Source organism: Plectropomus leopardus, chromosome 4, assembly GCF_008729295.1.
Source record: "Plectropomus leopardus isolate mb chromosome 4, YSFRI_Pleo_2.0, whole genome shotgun sequence".
Taxonomy (NCBI): Eukaryota; Metazoa; Chordata; class Actinopteri; order Perciformes; family Serranidae; genus Plectropomus; species Plectropomus leopardus.
Window position 1 is genome coordinate 13890229 of NC_056466.1, and position 19440 is coordinate 13909668.

The 19440-nt window shown below is 41.1% G+C and overlaps 1 protein-coding gene across 4 annotated transcripts in view; it reads right to left on the reverse strand.

Annotated features, from left to right (window-relative positions):
- bnc2 (basonuclin 2) overlaps window positions 1-19440 on the reverse strand; it is a 190037-nt gene that overhangs the window by 32476 nt on the left and 138121 nt on the right. For all 4 annotated transcript variants that reach the window (XM_042484899.1, XM_042484901.1, XM_042484900.1 and 1 more), the window contains 2 exons: window positions 13854-13956; window positions 10917-11152 (listed from right to left, as the gene is read on the reverse strand). In XM_042484899.1, coding sequence (XP_042340833.1) covers window positions 10917-11152; window positions 13854-13956 — 339 coding nt within the window. The remainder of the gene's footprint in view (window positions 1-10916; window positions 11153-13853; window positions 13957-19440) is intronic.

Consider the following 19440-nt stretch of genomic DNA (forward strand, 5'->3'; position numbering starts at 1 on the left):
GCCACTTAATGCACTGATTGTTTATTGGCATGGCTGGGGATAAAAACAAACAAACAAACAAAAAAAATGTCTTTAAGCTCGCAACGCATGCTAATACTAATCACCATTAAAAACAGGCTGACCTACGAGGGAACTGACTTTGAAGTTTCTTTGGTCCTTCACACTGAGGCTTCCCCCCTCATCACCTCCTCCTCCTCCTCAACCCCTCTGTCCACATCTCCTCTCCTGTCTGAGGTGAAGTGAAGCCAGACCAATTGGTTGAGGAGAGGCAGTGTCTTTCTTTAAAGCGGAGACAGAGAGAGAGAGATGTGTGGAGGGAGGGGGTAGTCTTCACCTTTTCCTCACACCTGCATGACAGGTCATCCTGCTTAATAAAGGCGCTCATGCACAACACGTCGGTAAGAGAGTGAGAGAGGGAGGAAAAAGGAGGGATAATGAAGCCAGTGAAAATAAAAATATAGACTAAGAGACTATGTGAGGTGGAATTTCAAGTACAGCGTCGCTTAAGTCTAAAAATGAGATGCTCCATTATGTTTCAACACCTGAACCACATTATTTTGTATTCTGTGGTGAGCTTCCACAGGTGTCTCCGCATGGGTGTTGGTTCACCGTGAGGTCAGTCAACCTTTTAACCACTGCCACACAACATGGAGGTACAGTGCAGGCTGTGTCCTCTCTGCCAGTGACACCGCAGTATCAGGTAGAAACACAGGAAGTCAAACACAGCTGGAGCCATCGGTGAAAAACGAGTCGGTGACAGACATGGCAAAAAGCACAACCACAGCAGTCACCAGTGTGTGGTTCACCAGCATGTCTATACACTATATGTATGTGTGTGTGAGGTCCTTCAGTGTGTGTCACACTCTTCTCCCTCCACCAGTCTGCCTAGCTCATTTCCTCCACAGGCTGCCTCCCTGCTACTTTATGAGTGAGAGCTTCTACAGCTCTCACCTCAGGACACACTTCAGTGTCTAAATGTTTCCATTTGTGGGGGAAGTGACACACATTCACTCACACCGCAGGGCACCTACCCATAACTAACCATCTTGCACACAAGCAAGCAGTGAATCATGAAAGTGATTGGTTAAAATTTGCACTCTCTCTATGTGAGTGTGTATGGGTGGATATATTTTTGAGCTTGAAAAAGTACAGCATGTGTGAGTGTTGTGCACAATTTTGGTTTCTCAAGTGGTATTTAGAGTGTACTTATGCTTTCAACTGCTATATTAAGCATCAGTCGCAATGTGGGCGAGCAGTTCAGGACATATCTGTACTGTATCTACTGGTTTTATTCATTATTTGCACCAGATTTCATACATTTCTCATGGTCCTTTTTGTTTGAAACTCACATATATGTTTCAATCTATAAATAGTGACCCCGTAGAATGACTTTAGTCCCAAATTAAGGCTTATACTTCACTAGGGATTTCCACCATGCTCCCAAACAATGCCGTGCGACAATCAATGCAGGACCAGGATCTCTTGTGCAGATCGATACAGTGGAGTTCTGCTAGACAAACCAGTGCTGCACGAGATCAACACCTTCCCACACTATCATTAGTGTCGCTGACCTTGAAGTAAAATTCAATTTCCCTCTGCAGCAACAAACCCCCGTAGCCCCCTGAAAAGCCACTTCAGAATTCAGAAGCCATTTCCGCCTTCCAGCGCAGGCGAGACAGGATATTATAACTTATGAAAAAGGATATATGGAGTGAGGGATGCCGACAGAAAGAGAGGGATTCTGTTTGAGGAGGTAATTATAACACGGCCCTCTTTGAAAAGTAAAGAGGGCAGCGCCTGGCAGAGGTAAATAAAAATTCCTGATAAGCAGGCTGGCACGTTTCCAGTTTCAATTAAGGTGCGTGGCAGACTATGAGAGCCTCCCATGGGGAGCTTCAGCTGCACCGTGGCGGCAGCGAGGACCTGTTGAAAGAATTCTCCCGGGGCACGGACACTGGGTAAAAAGAGAAAGGCAAATGTGCAGTGAGAGAACCAGAGATCCCATTACACTGATCAGTGTAGTGAATATCACATGGAGCAGGCGAGGAGGAGGGAGGAACAGGGTGTTCAGAGGGGATGAGGAGAAAGAGAGCACCCCATTAATACAGGCAGAATATTCTGCTTTATTCTAATTATGACATGCCAGTGGAACTTAAGAGGGGAGAAGAAAAGCATTGGTGGCCCCTTTTTTTTCACCAGGAGGTGGACTGAGATAGCTGTGATGCTCAGATATAGATTGAAAGTGAATAGTGTGTGTTGGGGTGTGGTGGGGGTCATGGGAAGAGATGCAACCGGTGAATCAAACCAGCATCATGGATAAAGCTGGAGGATTGGCTACGAGGCTTTGAAGTCAGCCTTATCATGGGGATTTAAGAGGGAAATGGGTAAGAAGGTGGCGCTCATACACTGTGTGTGTGTGTGTGTGTGTGTGTGTGTGTAGCCTAGCAGAGTGTAGTTTGATCAAACCCCTGCCAGGATCCCATGGGAGCCCCTAGACCTGACCATGTATGTTAAACATATCATTTTCACTTCCCATGTTTGCCCTGCACAGCACGTTAACTCCCCAATCAGATTTTATTAGAGCACCCACTGCACACACACAAACGCCTCTCACTCCCATATGTTTTGGCATGGAATATTCATGATCTTTATTTGACCCTATAATTTGACCAGATACGGGGTCACCAATCCTAAGTTTGAATAACATTTTTGAAATATACATGTGACCACCAAGCATGTAATGGATGCATTAAAGGGATTTCCAAATGTGGTGTAATTACTTGAAGCATCTCTTGAGAAAAAATTGACATGTGTATTGGCTCTGTATCACGTTCGGTGATGCAGCATCCATGATCCTGGGCTGTAGTATATGAACTGCTGCTGCAGGCCTGCTTTGCATGTGATAATGTTCAGGTCAGAAATGATGTTTTTAATCAGCGAAAAGCTCCTTTAATAAAAGACCATTCATACCGGGGGGAAAAGATAATATTTGTATTTCACTGTATACTGAGTGTAAATGTGGGTTTGCAGTTAGTTAAGAGCAGAGGAGGGACCAAGTCATTGGTTTGCAAGTCACAACTAAATCCCAAGTCAATTCCTGTGTCTTACATTTTGAATTTCAAGTACTAATGTGCTCCTCACCAAATGTACTGCTATTTTAACAACATAGTAATAACATATCAAATTGACAATTTGCAATTTTCAACCTGCAAATTTTGCATACTGACATTTGTTTTTTGTTAATAATCGCATAATTTTTTGTACTTTTACAAAGTTATCTTTTTCCAACTGCCGCCCAGTAACATAACATTAGTTTTTCATGATACTCTGCAGTAACTTGCTGTCAGATTGAGTAAGTATCAAGCATTTTCAAGTAAAAAGGTTAACGTCCAAGTGTAGTCATGAGTCACAGGTGTTTAAGTCCAAGTCAAGTTGCAAATCTTTTCTGATTTTGTCAAGTCTAAAGGCATGAAATTTGTGACTCAAGGCTGGCTCGAGTGCAAGTGATGTGAGTTGAGTCCACGCCTCTAGTAAAACGCCAGATGATACTAAAAATTTATGAGGCAGATGATAAAGGGTTGAAACACAGAGAGTGTTTGATCTGAGAAGAGCACATCACACTTTAATTGTAGCTGTAGCAATGGTCACATTTTGAAACAGCAATGTAAAGGCGAATAATACAACACAGCACTGTAACCTGGATAGAAACAGCTAAGACCAGAGTACACACACTGGGTAAACATCCTTTAATACTCTGCTGAAGACAGAAGTGACTAAGAGGTGACAGTGGAAGGTGTGAGAGAGTGAAAATGACCACGCATGAGTAGGACAGAAGATATAAAAAAGAGACTGATGACTCTTATAAACGAGAAGAAACAGTATGATTTAACGATTTGAATGCACGACACACAAACACAAGGGTATTATCATGCGCTAATGGTTACGGCATACACGTCTGTCTTGTCTCTGCAGTCCTAGTATTACCTAAACACCTTGAAAGCTATCTGACAAAAAAGGATCCAAACTTCCCCTCAGGCCTCTGTGTAGCCAAAGAAACAGAAATATACAAACAAATACACTTCTGATTATCAGAATGAATGCCCCACAAAATTCAGTTAGAGATTTAGAGGAATGAAAAGATATATAAAAATATTTTATTTGCTCCTCTTTGGGAGCAATTTTCTTCTCAACCTCCACTCCATAGCATGTGCAAAGGTGTTATGATTATATAAAACCAAGCAGACTAACTGGTTTCATACCAATATTTATCACATATTATTTTCAATTTTAAACGTGCATCAGCTTGTGAGGCCTTGTTGAATCTATGGTGAAATTCAGACCTCCTTCCAAATCCAATATAAGGGGAATTATTCCCCAAATTCCTGCATACAATGTAACCTGCTCATAACCTTGCTTCTCCAGCTTGAATTCATTTGAGGCTCGGGTTCAGGATTCAAAAGCGAGGGACTGAGGATTTGGGCCTGGGCAGGACTTTGTGTAAGGAGCTGGCCGTGAGCTTTGCAAGCTGTGAGAAAAAGTGACAGTGAAGACGCTAACAGTTTCTGCAAACATTACATGATTTATTTAAGATCATTGATGCTGATATGATGCATGGTGGATTTAATATTTTCTGTTGATATAGCTGTTTATATAAAAAAAAATAAATGAATATATATATAAAATCGGCAATGTTATCAAATGTTTTTAATGCGTTGCTGATAATGCTCGTCTACCTCTCTCTGCTGATCCTCTAATCTGAAATCACATTCTTTTATCTCTGGCTTACTTAGAAGTGAGCAATCGAGAATAAGAAGGGAGAAGACACCCCAAGTGTGTGTGTGTGTGTGTGTGGGTGTGTGTGTGTGTGTGTGTGTGTGTGTGTGTGTGTGTGTGTGCAGAGAGGGGGAGTTGGGTAAGAATCACCTTGATTCAGTACACCGGCCCTCTTTGAAGTGCTTGGAGCCCAGCACGGCCAGCACAGAGCCAACCGTAAGCCTTCCAGCAAAAATCGAGCCTGACCTCCCCACCAAATCATAACCATATGAACGTAAGAATTTCCACCTTAGGAGAATGCTTTCTCCCCCGTCCATCTCCCAGGGTGAGGCATTAAGTAGTGATAACAGAAAACAGGTTCTGAGAGAAGGGGGAGGCACTGGGAGGTGATGGAGGGTGGAGAGGGAGGAGAGGAGGACAGGAGGAAAATAGGGGTTACAAGTGTGCCGTATGGAGGAGATTGGAGAGGGGGATTGTGTCCAAAAAATGTTGTTGCACGGAGCCCGACTACCTAAAATGGAAGTTTCTCAGGCGAGGATCAAGAGATATGGTGCCCTTCACAGTTGACAGAGTGAGAGACAGAAAACGGAGAGGGGGAGTGCAGCGAGGGGAGACAGAAATGTTGAAATGTGACTCTAACTCAATAAATACCTTTCTAAACCATGCTAGAGAAGCTGAGTGGTACCTTTACGAAGGCCTCAGGACCCACCTGCAACTGGAAATGGTTTCCTGTCTTACACAAACGCTGTTGCACCCTAATCCATGTAATTACATCTCATATTCCACATGTGTAAGTACACATGTACAACATTACAGTCACAAGGTTTTTTCAAATAAGAGCAGAGCCCCCCTGCAGCCCTCCAGAACTACCTCAAATGTTCATGCTCATTAGAGGAACAATATATTTGCCAAATATGGAGATAAATTTAAGAAATTTAAGGAGATTATTTTACTGCATTGATGACTTTAAACGCAACCTCCTGCGCTTTGCCACTGAAACAAAGCCTATGTGAGACCAGCGCGATTTTGTGGATGTGTGTTTAAATAAGCCTTCCTCCGAGTGTGTGTGCAATTAGGGTTAAGACTGTTTGTGTGTGTACAGTATGTGTGTGTGTGTGTGTGGTTGCGTGGCGGCGGTGGGGGTTGTTAGCGGTTCCATCTGGGTCTCCTGGAAGCCGTGTGGAGTCAGGAAAACCGCATCTCATAAAAGTGGAGGCAGCCCAATGTTCTACAAGGACAGAACATTACTGAGAATGTCGCTCAGGAAAACCCTGGGCTTCGCTCCATATGTTGGCTGCAAAGGCGATGTCTCTCTTTCTCTCTCTTTTTCTCTTTCCACTCATTCTCTCCCTCTCTACTTATTTTTCACTTGGTAAGGGATAAGAAAGAGGAAGACAAAATAGGCAGTGTGGAGTGTGGGAGACAGAGGCTGAGACAGAGAGAGAGGAGCCAGTACTGATAGCAATTCCATCTGTCTGTATCGAACAGAGGAGTGAGCAGTGACAGGCTGCGGGACGGGGTGGAGGCGGGAGGGCATCTGGTGCACATTGGCTGTGGGGCTGTCTGGAAACAACCATGGGAGAGGAGAGAGGGATGAGCAGAGGGGAGGGAGGGAGAAAAGGATGAAGGGCTGAGCAGTGGAGAGGGTAAAAGTCCTGCCAAAGTGAAGGGCAAGGAATATTGGCGAGTAGAAAATGTGTCTGTGTTGTTCACATTATGCCTCAGATTGAACTTGAAGTCAGGGGAATAGGGGTGAAATAGCAGAGAAATAACGCAGTGTAAAGGGTAGAATAAAAAAACAAAGTTACACACATAACTCTCTGTCATCGCTACCAAGTGTAACCCTTAAAGTTTGGTGATTTTTGTGCTTTCAGAAAAGTGGATACATTTTTCTGACCTCTTAGACTCACACAACCATTTTTAAACTGGTAGATAATGTGGAAAATTAATTGCAGGGTGCCCGCAAATCCTTAAAAAGCCTTGAAAGGCATTGAATTAATGAATCCAGAAATCCACTCATTCAGTTATTGTGGGGATGTGTGGTCGAGTAAACACACATAACCGTGTGCATACATTTATATATGGATGTTGCAGCTGCCTGTCTGCATTCACTGGTGTACAAGTGTGTTAATGCTATAAGAGAGCAGTTTGTGGACTGGAGGTCAGGTTTATATAGGGATGAAATGAGAGAGGGAGAGAAAGACAATCATTCATTTTAATGGTTATTGATGTCATGTATAATTCCCCTCCTTTACAAATCAAAATTCCAACCACTTGATAAGCCATTGCCATTTAATAATATCGATTAATTTCTTCAGTTTAAGGAGCCTATTACAAAGATAAATTGCACAGTGTATGCATATTTAGTCACACCTCTGTGATGTATTTGTCGTGCGGTGAATGGCAGAGAGAACGGAAGAGGGCCAAGTGTACCTCGAGTGTTGACATAAGTTAATTCCTTCTGTAAATTAAAACTAAATTGCTGAGGTGACATATTTGTAGTACTACTTTAACGAGGAGAGGTTATTCTGCAGGATAATCTGAACTGGATTATGATGGAGAATTATTCTAAATGCATTGGTGCTGATGTGGAAATGTCTGCGTGAAGGGTGGTGATGTGACAATACCGATGCATGTGATATGAATGAACACAGATCAAAGTGCTTGATGTGCTGAAAAAGAGCATTTGAGTATTGTCATCATAGACAGAAGCACAGAAGCACAGTGAACACAACTAAAGACAAAGTTGATTCATGCGCAGCTGTTTCTTTTTTTGATGCAAGGAAAAAACTGATTCTAGCACTTTTATTAGCAATTGATTAGGGTGATATTTTATTTATGCATGCAAATTCATCCTCCTTGAAAATGTTAAAATACGTTTCTATGCTGTACTGTGACTTGTCTCTGACTTATGCTTCTGCAAACATCATTACGGTTTGTATGAGAAAGTTGTTTTGTCTTTTTTATACCACTGTAGACTGGAACACTGATAAATCTTTCTTTATAAGGCCATATTACATGAACTGCCTCCTTATTTATGCTCTCTACTGACTCCTAAAACGGTAGCTGCAACCTTCGGTCACACAGACAACTTATGGACTGTACATCATTCCTTGAACCTGCACTGTCTTCTGTGAAAGTGCATTTAAAGTTTTCGCTCCCTTCTCTTGATGTCAGAGCTACAGAGTCACCTTAAACTAGGTCACACTATAAGCATGAGATATTTTTAAAACAGGATATAAGAACTATTTATTCCAAATGCACACGTCCACTTACTGAATGCTGCTAATTCAATTGTTCTTTGTAATTTGGCTGTCTTGTTTGTTTTTTGTTTGCAAGATTTTATGCTGTTTAACTTTTTGCTTTTCTGGGTTTTTTTTTTTTTTTTTTTTGTTCTTTTATGTAGCATTTTTATGCTGCTGTCTTGGTCTGGACTCCATGGCAAAAGAGATTTTAAACCTCAATGGCAATATTCCTAAAAAATAAAAAGTTAAATAAAAATGAAATAAAATAAATAGGCAAAAGCATCAAAATCACAGTCAACGCAACTAGATATGAAGTCGTTTTGTTTACAGCTATTGATTTGCACTTTAAAAATAGAAATTCAGATGAGATGAGATAAGATGGCTGACTGTTGGGAGGCAGGTCAGTGGGCGCCACAAAAACTGGTATTCACTTCATTATGATATAGCACAAACAGTAGAAGGGTGTCATAAGAGAGGTGTACTACAGCCTGCTAGCTTTTAAGCCTCCTTTAAAATATTGTCACAAATAGAGAGAGAGTACTTTGGTCTGACAAGAAAAAGCAGAATGATGCCATGCTTTATTTATTTATTTTAATTTTTTTGTGTGACTGGTTAAATATAAGTGTGTGTTTTCCTCCCTGTTGCGCTGCATACATTCAGGTGGTCAGGCATCAGAGGAGCTGCAGGTATACTCTGTCAGCTCAGTGTCCTGAGTTCTGTGGCGCATCACTGACGCCCATGAACACTGACACCCAGCAGACACAGTGCACCAAACACCCTTTTTTCTCAATCCAAACTTATTGTGACACTGTGTGACAAACTAGCAGACAAAAACAAAAATAAGAGATAGATGAATATAGGGGAGAAAAACAAGAAAGAAAGCCAGAAAGATTTAAAAAAATAAATAAATAAAAAAGGAGATATATTTGCTGGATAATTATAGCAATGTATAGCATATCTCATTAAACTAGAAATTAACATGATCACCTCTGTGACCAAACACTTTTGTTCAAATCCTAAATCAGTACAAGTGAGCGTTTAACTGCTAGGATCACGGTAAAGTAATTTATCATCAAATGATGTCCCCTGACATCAATATCAAAAAGACAACTTATTATCTATCATCTGCAATACTGTTCTCCTCATTTTATCTCTCATTTAGCGCAGCGTGGTGGTGGGGAACAAACCCCTGACACAAAGCGTTGCCCGGAGGCTCGAGGAAGATGATTGAATTTCATAGCTACTTACAGGCTAATAGGGCTGTACAATGACTACTTACTGTCCTTAAGTGACTGGCTGCTTCTCGCCGGCCGCGGCCCCTTTGAAGCCCTTCTGAAGAGATCTAGAGGATTTAGCCAGTAGCGTGACATGAGGCTGAGCAGTTGAGCAACGGTGCTCCCACCAGCTGAGTATTAGAGCCAGCTGATATAAACACAGAGGCTGAGAACCACAGGAGTCCAATAGTTACTCAAGACAAGGCTTTCTCACACTGCAGTTTTGGAGTATTTAGTTTCTTGGGGAGAGTATTAAAACTGTATTTTATATTTTATATTTATATTTTATATTTTATTTCTGAGCTGAAACAGTCAATTAATCAGTCGGTGAAATATCCTCTGCAGATTTGCTGTTTGTCTGTGTGTGTTCCTTGATTCAAACTGAAAGGTTTTGGACTCACAGGACAGTAAAAGATGTCACTTTGGCATCTCAGAAATTTTAATGGCCATTTTTACACTTAATTTGACACTCATTAGACTAAACCATTAATAAATTAAGCAAAAAGATGCAAACATTTATTGATATTTAAAAAAAAAGTTTTGTTTAAATTTGAAACATTAAGAATTTTTTTGTTGTTGTAAGAATATTGCAAACTACCTTAAATCACTTAATTGGGAGAATAATATAATAGCTTGAGAGCTTACACTGTATTATATTATATTTGTTTAATTTTTCAGATATTCAGATTTTTATATTTTTAAATATATTTTTGTATTAATTGTAAATTGTCAAACTGCAACGAGTATTATATATAACTGCACAACTGTAGTTCCATATACATGTAGGGTTGTTATTGTTTTTTTTTTTTTGTGTGTGTGTGTGTGTGTGTGTGTGTGTGTGTGTGTGTGTGTGTGTTCGGAGAATGGGACTGGGTCTGTGAGCGCTTTCCTCACAGAAGCTATTTCCACATACAAACCACCCTCTCCTCACCATGCTGTTCCACTTACACTCTTGGAGCACTAAACCATATACGCATACAGATAGGCACATGTGCACACAACACACACACTAACCACATGCACATGTTCACTTGCTCTTAACTAATTCATTCAGGAACACTTTGGTTTGGGTTTCAACACCAAAACCTCCGTACCTTTGATTGAGAAATGTGTCTGACTGCAATTATATGGTAGGGGGTGGTGGAGGGAAGAATGGATGGGGAGAGGAAACGCACTACAGTGGTTTTATAGTTTGCTGGCGTGACATTTTTCTCCACTTTTTTTTTTTATCCCTTTCCTTTTTTCAGCGGAGGGGCATAGTGTTGACAGGTCAGGAAAAGGGGGCAGACTGAAGTAGAAGTAACAGCAGGGAAAATGTGGAGAAAATGGATGGGCAATGGGACTGAAGTGGCCTAGATTGTCACTATTGTGCTTGTGATCAATACCTCTCTAAATAACTGTGTTGCTAAAGAAATTTGCTTGGTGAGAGTGATGGCAGTGACCACTGGACATTATCCCCACTTTCAAAAGTTACTGAAAATTGCGGGCAAATATAAAAGCACTTGCAGGGATGCATTCGTAAGCAGAGCGGAAGCACCGCTATTATTTGTTCTTAGCATTTACATTAAACGCATATGATGCTTTTCATGTGTTCGGAGCCATTGCGTGTGCACTGGTCACTGACCTGCAGTATGTAGCCCCTGACGTAGTCTCGCAGGGTCCAGCCCAGGCCGTGCAGGATGTGCAGCACCTCCTCCTGCTTCAGCACGGAGAAGAGGCGGTCTAGAAGAATCTTGAGCCTGACGGGTACAGCCTGGGTGCCGTACAGCATCAGGCTGCTGATGTCGAACACCACGTTGGACTGAACAATCTCCACCTGGGTCGGGTGGTACAGGTGCTGGGTGCTGAGCTTGTCCAGAGCTGAGTGAAGCAGCAGGTGACACGGGGGGAGAGAGGAGAAAATGCACACACAGAGACAGGCCCAGTTAATGACTATCAAGTTTCCTGCTCATCTCAAATCGTCTTCCGTGGCTGCTGCATGGTCAGCACTAGCTGATAAGAACATATTAATCAGATAAAAGCAATGACATTAATGTAATTATCTGCCATTCTTTCTACTTAATCTAATCTCTTGCTCTTGTGCATTCACCCCGCTGTTATGTCTGCTTTTTTATTTGCCTCTTCTGTCTTCATTCAGACCCCGACCTGCAGTGCATCCATCTTGTTTTGTTTAAAATATTAATTCTTTCTGTTTGTGGTTGGACCAGCTTTATTGTTGTATTTTATTGTATTTATTTTTACCTAACAAGGTATGTGCTCAAATGAACAGGAACCCCCCCTCTACATATGCTATAAAATCCCCATAATACTGGGCCTACAATAACAAGTAGTGTGGCCTAAAGTGCCATGTATAAACATAGATTTTTGTGGTGCATACAATAGTAAGCTATTTAAAAAAAAAATATTCACAGATTCGCTTATTTATTCGTCATGTTTTAATGTAGTTTAAGTGTAGGATAGCCAGCTCACATAATTGCAGGAGGATTCATGGGTGAGAGTTAGCTTTGTTGAGAGTTGAGAGTTTTGTTTTTTTGTTTTTAAAATGAATCATTTTTGAGTATTTTCAGACAAATCTTAAATTTTGGAGAAAAACAAAAACCTCCAAAAAATGATCAAACAATAATTAGTCACAGGCCCCCTATTGAAGACTCATTGTTTATATATTATGAGGTCAAGGCGTCATTTTAGAATTAGTGGGCAGGGGAGGGGGGTGCAGTCAAAGGTTCATCAACCCAAAGATGTATTTAGATACATCAATCTACTCTTGTAAATAAAATAAAATTAGTACCTTGCTTTAGAAAATAATACAACAAAAAAAACAATAGAGATGCTTTTTAAATTACAGCATTTTTTCAATACACTAATCCTATTTAAAAACATGCTTACCTTCATAGAGACCCTATTCTGTCTGATAAATAATGACATGTTGTATTTTCATCTCCTGACTACAAAGAGCACCATCCTTTACAAGTGTTGGGGGGAAAAAATAGATACTGTATAGTATCGCAGTATTTTGTGGCAATATTGTAATGTTATTGCTATTGTTAATTATTCAAGATTTTTTTAAATGATATAAATTATTATCATTGTAAATACACTTAAACTTTTGGTGGCTTCCTAGAATAATAAAATTAATTGCTTTGTCAGTCCATGAGATATATTCTGCCACAATGAAAATAATTTAAACAGCCTGAAAACTATCTCATCCAATAAAACAGATTCTGACAAAGATTTCCTTCAGAGAGGATCATTTGTAGTTGAAAAGGTAATAAATTGCAATATATCGCAATATATTGTATCACAGTCTTCAGCATTTCGTAAAACATTTGAAACTGCAACGATATTGTATCATGACTTATATACTGTGTTAATATTGTAATGCGGGGCCCTCTGGTGAATCCTACCCTTATCCTGTACTGTATTATCGCTGATTGATGTTCAGTAGCATGTTTTGGGAGAATTATGCAGCATAGATTAATTGTTTTGGGTGTAAGGTAGAAGCATTTTTCTCAGCACTGAGCAGTACCTTTTGTGCCTCTCAGACCGCATGCAGACACAACAAACCTCCGCAGTAGGACAGAACAGCCTGTGTGTTTCCTTAGTGGCGCATGTTAGGTTTTGTTTTTGCCCCACCCCCCACCCCCCCGATCACAACCTCAGTCACCTCTTTCTCCTCTTCAGCTGTCTGGGCGACACCTGGTCCACTCTCTCTTTCCTTCTCTCTGTCTCAATCCCTCTCTCTCCCCTTACCTCATACCTCTCTCTCTCCCTCCCCTCCTCCATCCCCCTGCCTGTCTGGGTGACACCTGGTTGGGTCTCTCTCTGATCCTGGGACGGCTTTTTCCTGCTGACGAGGGCTTTGCCTGACAACACAGCGCAGCCAGACACGAACATAATAAAAAATGAAGAACTACTTGTCAGAGTCCCTGCCAATGCCGACATGAAATGAAAAGTGGGGGAGAGGAGAGATGGGCGCCTGACAGTTCAGAGGGAGAGATTAAAAAATAGTCAATGGGGTCCTGTGCGATCCGCTGAAGGGCCCATGGCTCGCTCTTGTGCGGACGCAAGCCAAACAGGTGTTTTCTTTTTTCTTTTTTCCCTCCTCCTTCTCTTTGTACTTTCTTGCCTCCTCTCCCCTTTTTTTCTTATACCCGCGTGAAAAACTCATGAGGTGTGGTCTCTCGCTCCTCTATCTGTCTTGTGTTTTTTTGATCTAAAGGTGCAAAAACAAGACTTTAAAAGCAACAGAAAAATACAGAAGCAAACAAAAATAGCAAAGTTACTTTTACTATGGAAAACAAGTGAAAACCTTTGGTTTTTAGTAGATTTAGAGCCAAAGCTAGCGAGAGAGACAACTATCTGCAGTGATTAAAAAACGCAGCTCTTATTAGATTTGTGAGATGGCATTTGTTAATTTTCTTTACAAAGTTGACAGATATGTAGTTCTTTTTATGTCACAGCAAGACAAAGTTATTTTTTTAAGGATTAGTAAATAAGTTCATATTTACTTATACCATATTACACCTAGTACACCCATCACAATAACAGTGCCTTTACTTACCGTGAGCTACCCAGCCATGTTTGCACTGGTCACATGTTCGTAGGTGAATCTTCCCCGGCTGGAAACACTCACATGTGCAGTTCACCAGTGTGCAGCGAATGGCCTGCAGAGACATAAAGCATAGATAAACCAACGTCAATGACAGCTTGAGGTGAGAGAGGATAAAGTAAAGACTAAAAAAGAGCAGCTAGAAGTCACAAATACAACTGATTACTTTGTCCAAATTCTTAATAGAAACATATCAGCAGTGGCAGCTGCAGACAATTATTCTCAGCCACCAAATTTCCCAACAACCATCTCATCCTAACGTGTGAATCTGCTTCCATGCTGTAATTTACCAGAGTTCATGAGAACTGACAAAAGGACTTCCCTTCCGAAAAACGCAGAAATGTAACTTGTTTTGACTGAGGCTCCATTACTCAACACTGGAGCTGCACTTAGTCTGACCCCGGAAAGCTTTTAGTAGTGAGGGGTTAAGTGTCCGGACTTGACGAGGGCAACTCGGTACAACACAATGCAACGTCTGCCTAACACTCCACAAAGGGCTGTTAAAAACTCTAGCAAAAAAAAAAATCCAGGTACATTTTGCTGGAGGTCATCTGATCCTGTTAGATGTTTCACATTCTTCAAACAATAAAGAGGCTGTACGGCAGAGGAGAAAACATATGATATACACAGAAATCCGCACAAATGAATACAGCTCTATCATCCAAATGAGTGCAGCAGCTGCAAGCCGTAAATTTCTCACTGACATGGAGAAACAAGGAGAGAGAAATAAAAGGAGCGAAAGGAGGAGTGAAAGGAGAAAATTAAATCAGAAACATGAATCTTAATAAGCACTGTCAGCCCTTTGTTTATAGAGATTTTTTTTTGCAATATAAAGATGAATAGATGAATAAAGATAGTAACACTTGTGCGACCTAAAGGGAGTCTGCAGCTGTAGGAGGGAAAAAGAAACTATTGGATCTGTTTCACTCTTAAAACACACTTATCTCTTTTTTAAATCAAGAATCTTACTTCCTTAACATTAACATGTAATGTTAGTATGTTGGCTGTTGATGCCAGAATAAAAAAAGGTTAACAGCTTGGTATAGTAAACAGCAGTTACACGCGATAAGAATAATGTATTTTACATTTGGCACATATGCTGTTGAGTCAGTGCCGAATCGCGAGGGTGTTAATTCTTCAGCCTGTAAAGAAAAAAAAAATCTGAGCAAAAATTTCAGGAATGCTTGAGTCAGGAAATTGGGTGTAGTGTACAAGGTGACTACTGTGTGTGGTTGCCTATATATTTTAACAGGAAAATCCGAATTATCCAGTACTGGATAGGAAGGAAACGTGTCGGATCAAAATGTGAAGGCACTATCAGTCGAGATACATGCGTGTCTCTGACATGTCAGAGGTGGTGACAAAGACACTTCAGTTCTACTAATCAGAGCATGAAACTTTATGAATTTACAATCTGCACTTAATATGCTATCTCATATTGTCTCACTGTTATTCTTACATTGCACCGGTGTGACAATAATGTGACACAGACGTGCACACAAAGGGTCGTAGGTTGGAGTCCATGTCTGCGCCTACCGCCTATGTTTCACAATGTCAGAAACAGTCGATCAGCACTTCCAGATAAAAAAGGATCAGATCAGCCTTTACGTCACAGGTCAATGCACGATTAAATGACAGAATATTTGTGCTCTTTTGTGAATGCACATTCTGGTGTTAAACAGCAGTATAAAGCACAAACCTAGTCAGGGATTAGACCAATATCCTGTAATTCAGGATGTAAAACTCAGCTCACTCATAATCTACTAAAGGACCATAAAATCTATCACAACCCTGTCTCTGTCTCACCCCAAGGTGTCGTAAACCAGATTAGTAACTGGAGGTGTCAAAGTGAACATGGGCTAATCCGAGATTAAACACAAAATTACACCACTTCTAACCATGTCACCTCACTGTTTAACACTGCATGAGACAGGAGACAGAGATTATTTGACTTTACACCATTTTAAGCTCTCCAGGTGCAGGAATGGCAATCCTTACCATGTGTGAGGATTATACGCCGGTTAAAGTGTACATACATTATGCACTGAGCTGACGGTCTTATCCAGAGCAACGTGCAATAAATGAGTTCAGCGTTCCCCTCAAGGACACTTGCATGGCTGTCAGTTGACATTCATTGGCTGTGGCTTATTCATTGCCCCCCCCCCCCCACATTATTTTTTGCTGTATTTACCAAAAAATGTCCGGAAACAGTGGTTGGACTGCTCTCTAAACAAAAAGCTGTCATAACTGTTTAGAGCTGAAGAATTAGTTGATGTTTATATTGTTGAAGTGATTGTAGGGCTGCACAATTAATCAAAATATTCTCAAAATTGCAACATGGACATGGAATTGCATTTTGTTTGATAAAGGTAGAATGTGTCACCACATACCTTTATAAATGAAGCTTGGTGCTGTGGTGTCCCAGCCTCCAAAATCATACCACAATCTTTTTTTTCAGTGAAATAAATAATTTTTTCTGTTTTGGGTTTTTTTTTGCACATATTGTGCAATCCAAGTCTATTGGTAGAATCTTAATATGCAACAATTTTGATAATAACTTGATTGTTGAGGTAATTTTCTTTAAAAAAAAAAAAAAAAAAAAAAGGCCAAAAAGTCACTGGTTCTAGCTTCTCAAATGTGAGTAGTTGCTACAGTATTAGACTGTTGGTCAAACAAAATATGCAATATTTTTGGAGTATGAATTAATAATTAAAAAAATCTTTAGTTGCTGCCCTAATCACTTTTCACACTGGCCACTTCTGTCTGTTTCTTTGCCTGTCACCTCACCATAAATGTTGTGCACGATTCCACATCAGATGTTTTTCAACAGAAGATTCTTTCATATAACTCTGCTTATGTAAAGATCACCCAGATTTAGCACAGTGATGTCACACAACACAACCCTTTTCTAATTACCTCTCTGTGCAGCAGCGCTAACAGCAGCAGACGGAAATAAACAATTGGAAATATCAAATGCACCTCTGCTGTTTACGAGCTGGGGTCTGACAGCTGACAAGATAGTTAAGGGGCGTCTAATACGGCAATTAGAGCGTGCCACTGTCTGCGGGGCTGCCGCTGTGACAAGGCGCCCTCTAATCACTGACTTATTACGCTGGCTAGCAGCACCTCTCATATCTGGCCCATTAAGCAGACAGCAGCATTAAGAAGCATTAAAGCAGCAACCCCCCCCTCATCTGAGGAGGCACTGACGGGAGAAAAAGGGAAGAGAGACGACGTACTGTGCCTGTTATTTCTTGGGATTCATTTGCAGTTTGTTCCACATTCAGTCAGAAAAGTGTAAAAGAACAGTAACACAGGTGATGTTTGTGATATATGACAGCATCAAAATTGATCATACGCAATAAGATGAAAGATTACACACTGCTTACAGAATTTTTTAAGAGAGGCAGCAGACAGATGTGTCAGCGATGGCCATCAGAAACATCACTGTCGAGGTTGTGAGTTTGTCTGTGTGTGTCAGAAGAAACAAGAAATCATCAAAGACCTCTTCTCACATATTCAAAGCTCTACTCCTGTGGCCGTTGTGGATCTGGGTTGCATTTGGCCGTGGTTTAACCTGTGTCTGGACTGGGCTGGGTCAGGGACAAGTTTGGGCCCGGATCCCACTGCTACACTCCACATATTTGTCACAGCAGGCGGGGGAGAAGGCTGTGTTATCTGAGGCCCGGGCCAGATACACAGCATTAGTCACTGTGCTAGCGTCTCGCCAGGGTTTCCTCTTTGGCTCACACGACTAAAGAGGACGACGGTGAGGAAAAGGACAGAGGGGTGTGTGTGTGTGTCTGTGTGTGTTTCTGTGTGTCTTTGTGTGTGTGTGTGTGTATGTGTGTGTGTGTGTGTGTGTGTGTGTCCGTGTGTGTAAAACTTCGTAAATCACTAGCAAAATGAGCAGCAAGAAAGTGAAAGCTGTTAGTGAGTGAAGAAAATCCCTCAATGCTGTAGCAATTAGACCCAGACAACAGTCGACACTCTCACACAGCTGCCGTGTTACCGCTATGGTCAACAACTTAACCTAGCTGCGTTCAGAAAGCATCATTTTCGGCCCTTATCTGGCTCAAGTGTGTGTGCGCGCCTCACTGCTGGGTTTTGTTTAGCTGGAGGCTTGATGTTTCATGGATGTTTTGCTTGGCTCGCAGTCCCTGTCCCAGCCCAATTGTATAAACACTGACAGTCAGCGATGGCCAGCATCAGACTAGGGAGGACTCTCAATTAAAAGACTGTTAGTGGGACAGATGGACTGAAGAACTGCAGGAAAGAGGGGCGGTAGAACAAGATGGCTTCAGCCTGGACTCTTGTAGTCGGGTCCAAAGAGGATTTTAAACAGATTGTCTACATGGCCCAGAATCAATGCCAAAACATGCAAATGACTCCAAGCAGCATATGTAGAGGTCAGACAGTGAAAAGCTTGATTGCAATCATGTGACTGTTACAACGTGCAAAATTCAGATGAAGAGCAGTAAGTGATAAATGCTTACACTGTCAATTTGAAATAGAGGACTTTGATGTTATAAAAGGTTGGATGACCCCGCAGGCAGCAGATATCAAAAGAAAATTGAAACTTATATTGAAAAAGAAAAGTATTTTTCCCACAACTTGATAGATTACTTGATCTTCTAGACCTAGGCTAGGTTCTGGACAAGAGACAATACAAGAGAAGAAAAACACAAAGTGCAAACTAGATTACGCTCCCATGAATATGTTAATTGCTAACATAAGATAACTTCAGTTACTATTTTCTACCTACTGGGTCAACTATTCCCAGAAGTTTGGTGAAACACTGAGAAGCTGTGACAGCACAATGTAATTGCATCCAACTCGAGGCATGTTTAACACAACTCTTTAACATTAATGTTTGACAAAACTTGACTCCACTCCTCCAGACTGATGATGGAGGTTTTTGGGTTTTTTTTACTTCCACCCTTTATGACCGATTGTTTTTCAGGACATACAGTGGTCATTGTTTTTTCCCAATTTGATCGATTGGAACAGCCGTAAACAATGCGAATCATTGGCTTTTGCATCGTGTTGTCTTTGCCTCTGTCCATCTGGACTTTGCACCGATGTATGACGTCATATGCAGGGAGCTATTAGTCATTACAAATCCCGTGAAACCACAGAACTGATGGTGATCCTAAACTAATATCCTGTACAACTGTTTCACTACCCTGTTATTTTTTCGGTGAACATAACCACATGCCACTGAAAACACCACTAAAACACAACTAGTCCCTCTCAGCCTCTCTGTATCCTCCCTTGACAGCGCACAATGGAAAGTCAACCCAGACAGCTGCTGGATGCTGGGTGGGTATTGTTCCTCCCACTTTAATTGAAACCTTTACCATGTTCAACACACAGCCACAGACCACATTTCTTGTTTGGTGAGTTAAGCAAAGCCGAGATTTAAATGAAAACCCTGTGTGTATGTGCACATATGTGTGCACCTCATCTTTGCAGCAGCAGCAGCAGCTTCAGATTTAAATTTGTCTCTGCTTAGGGTCACTGTAAAACACTGGGAGCA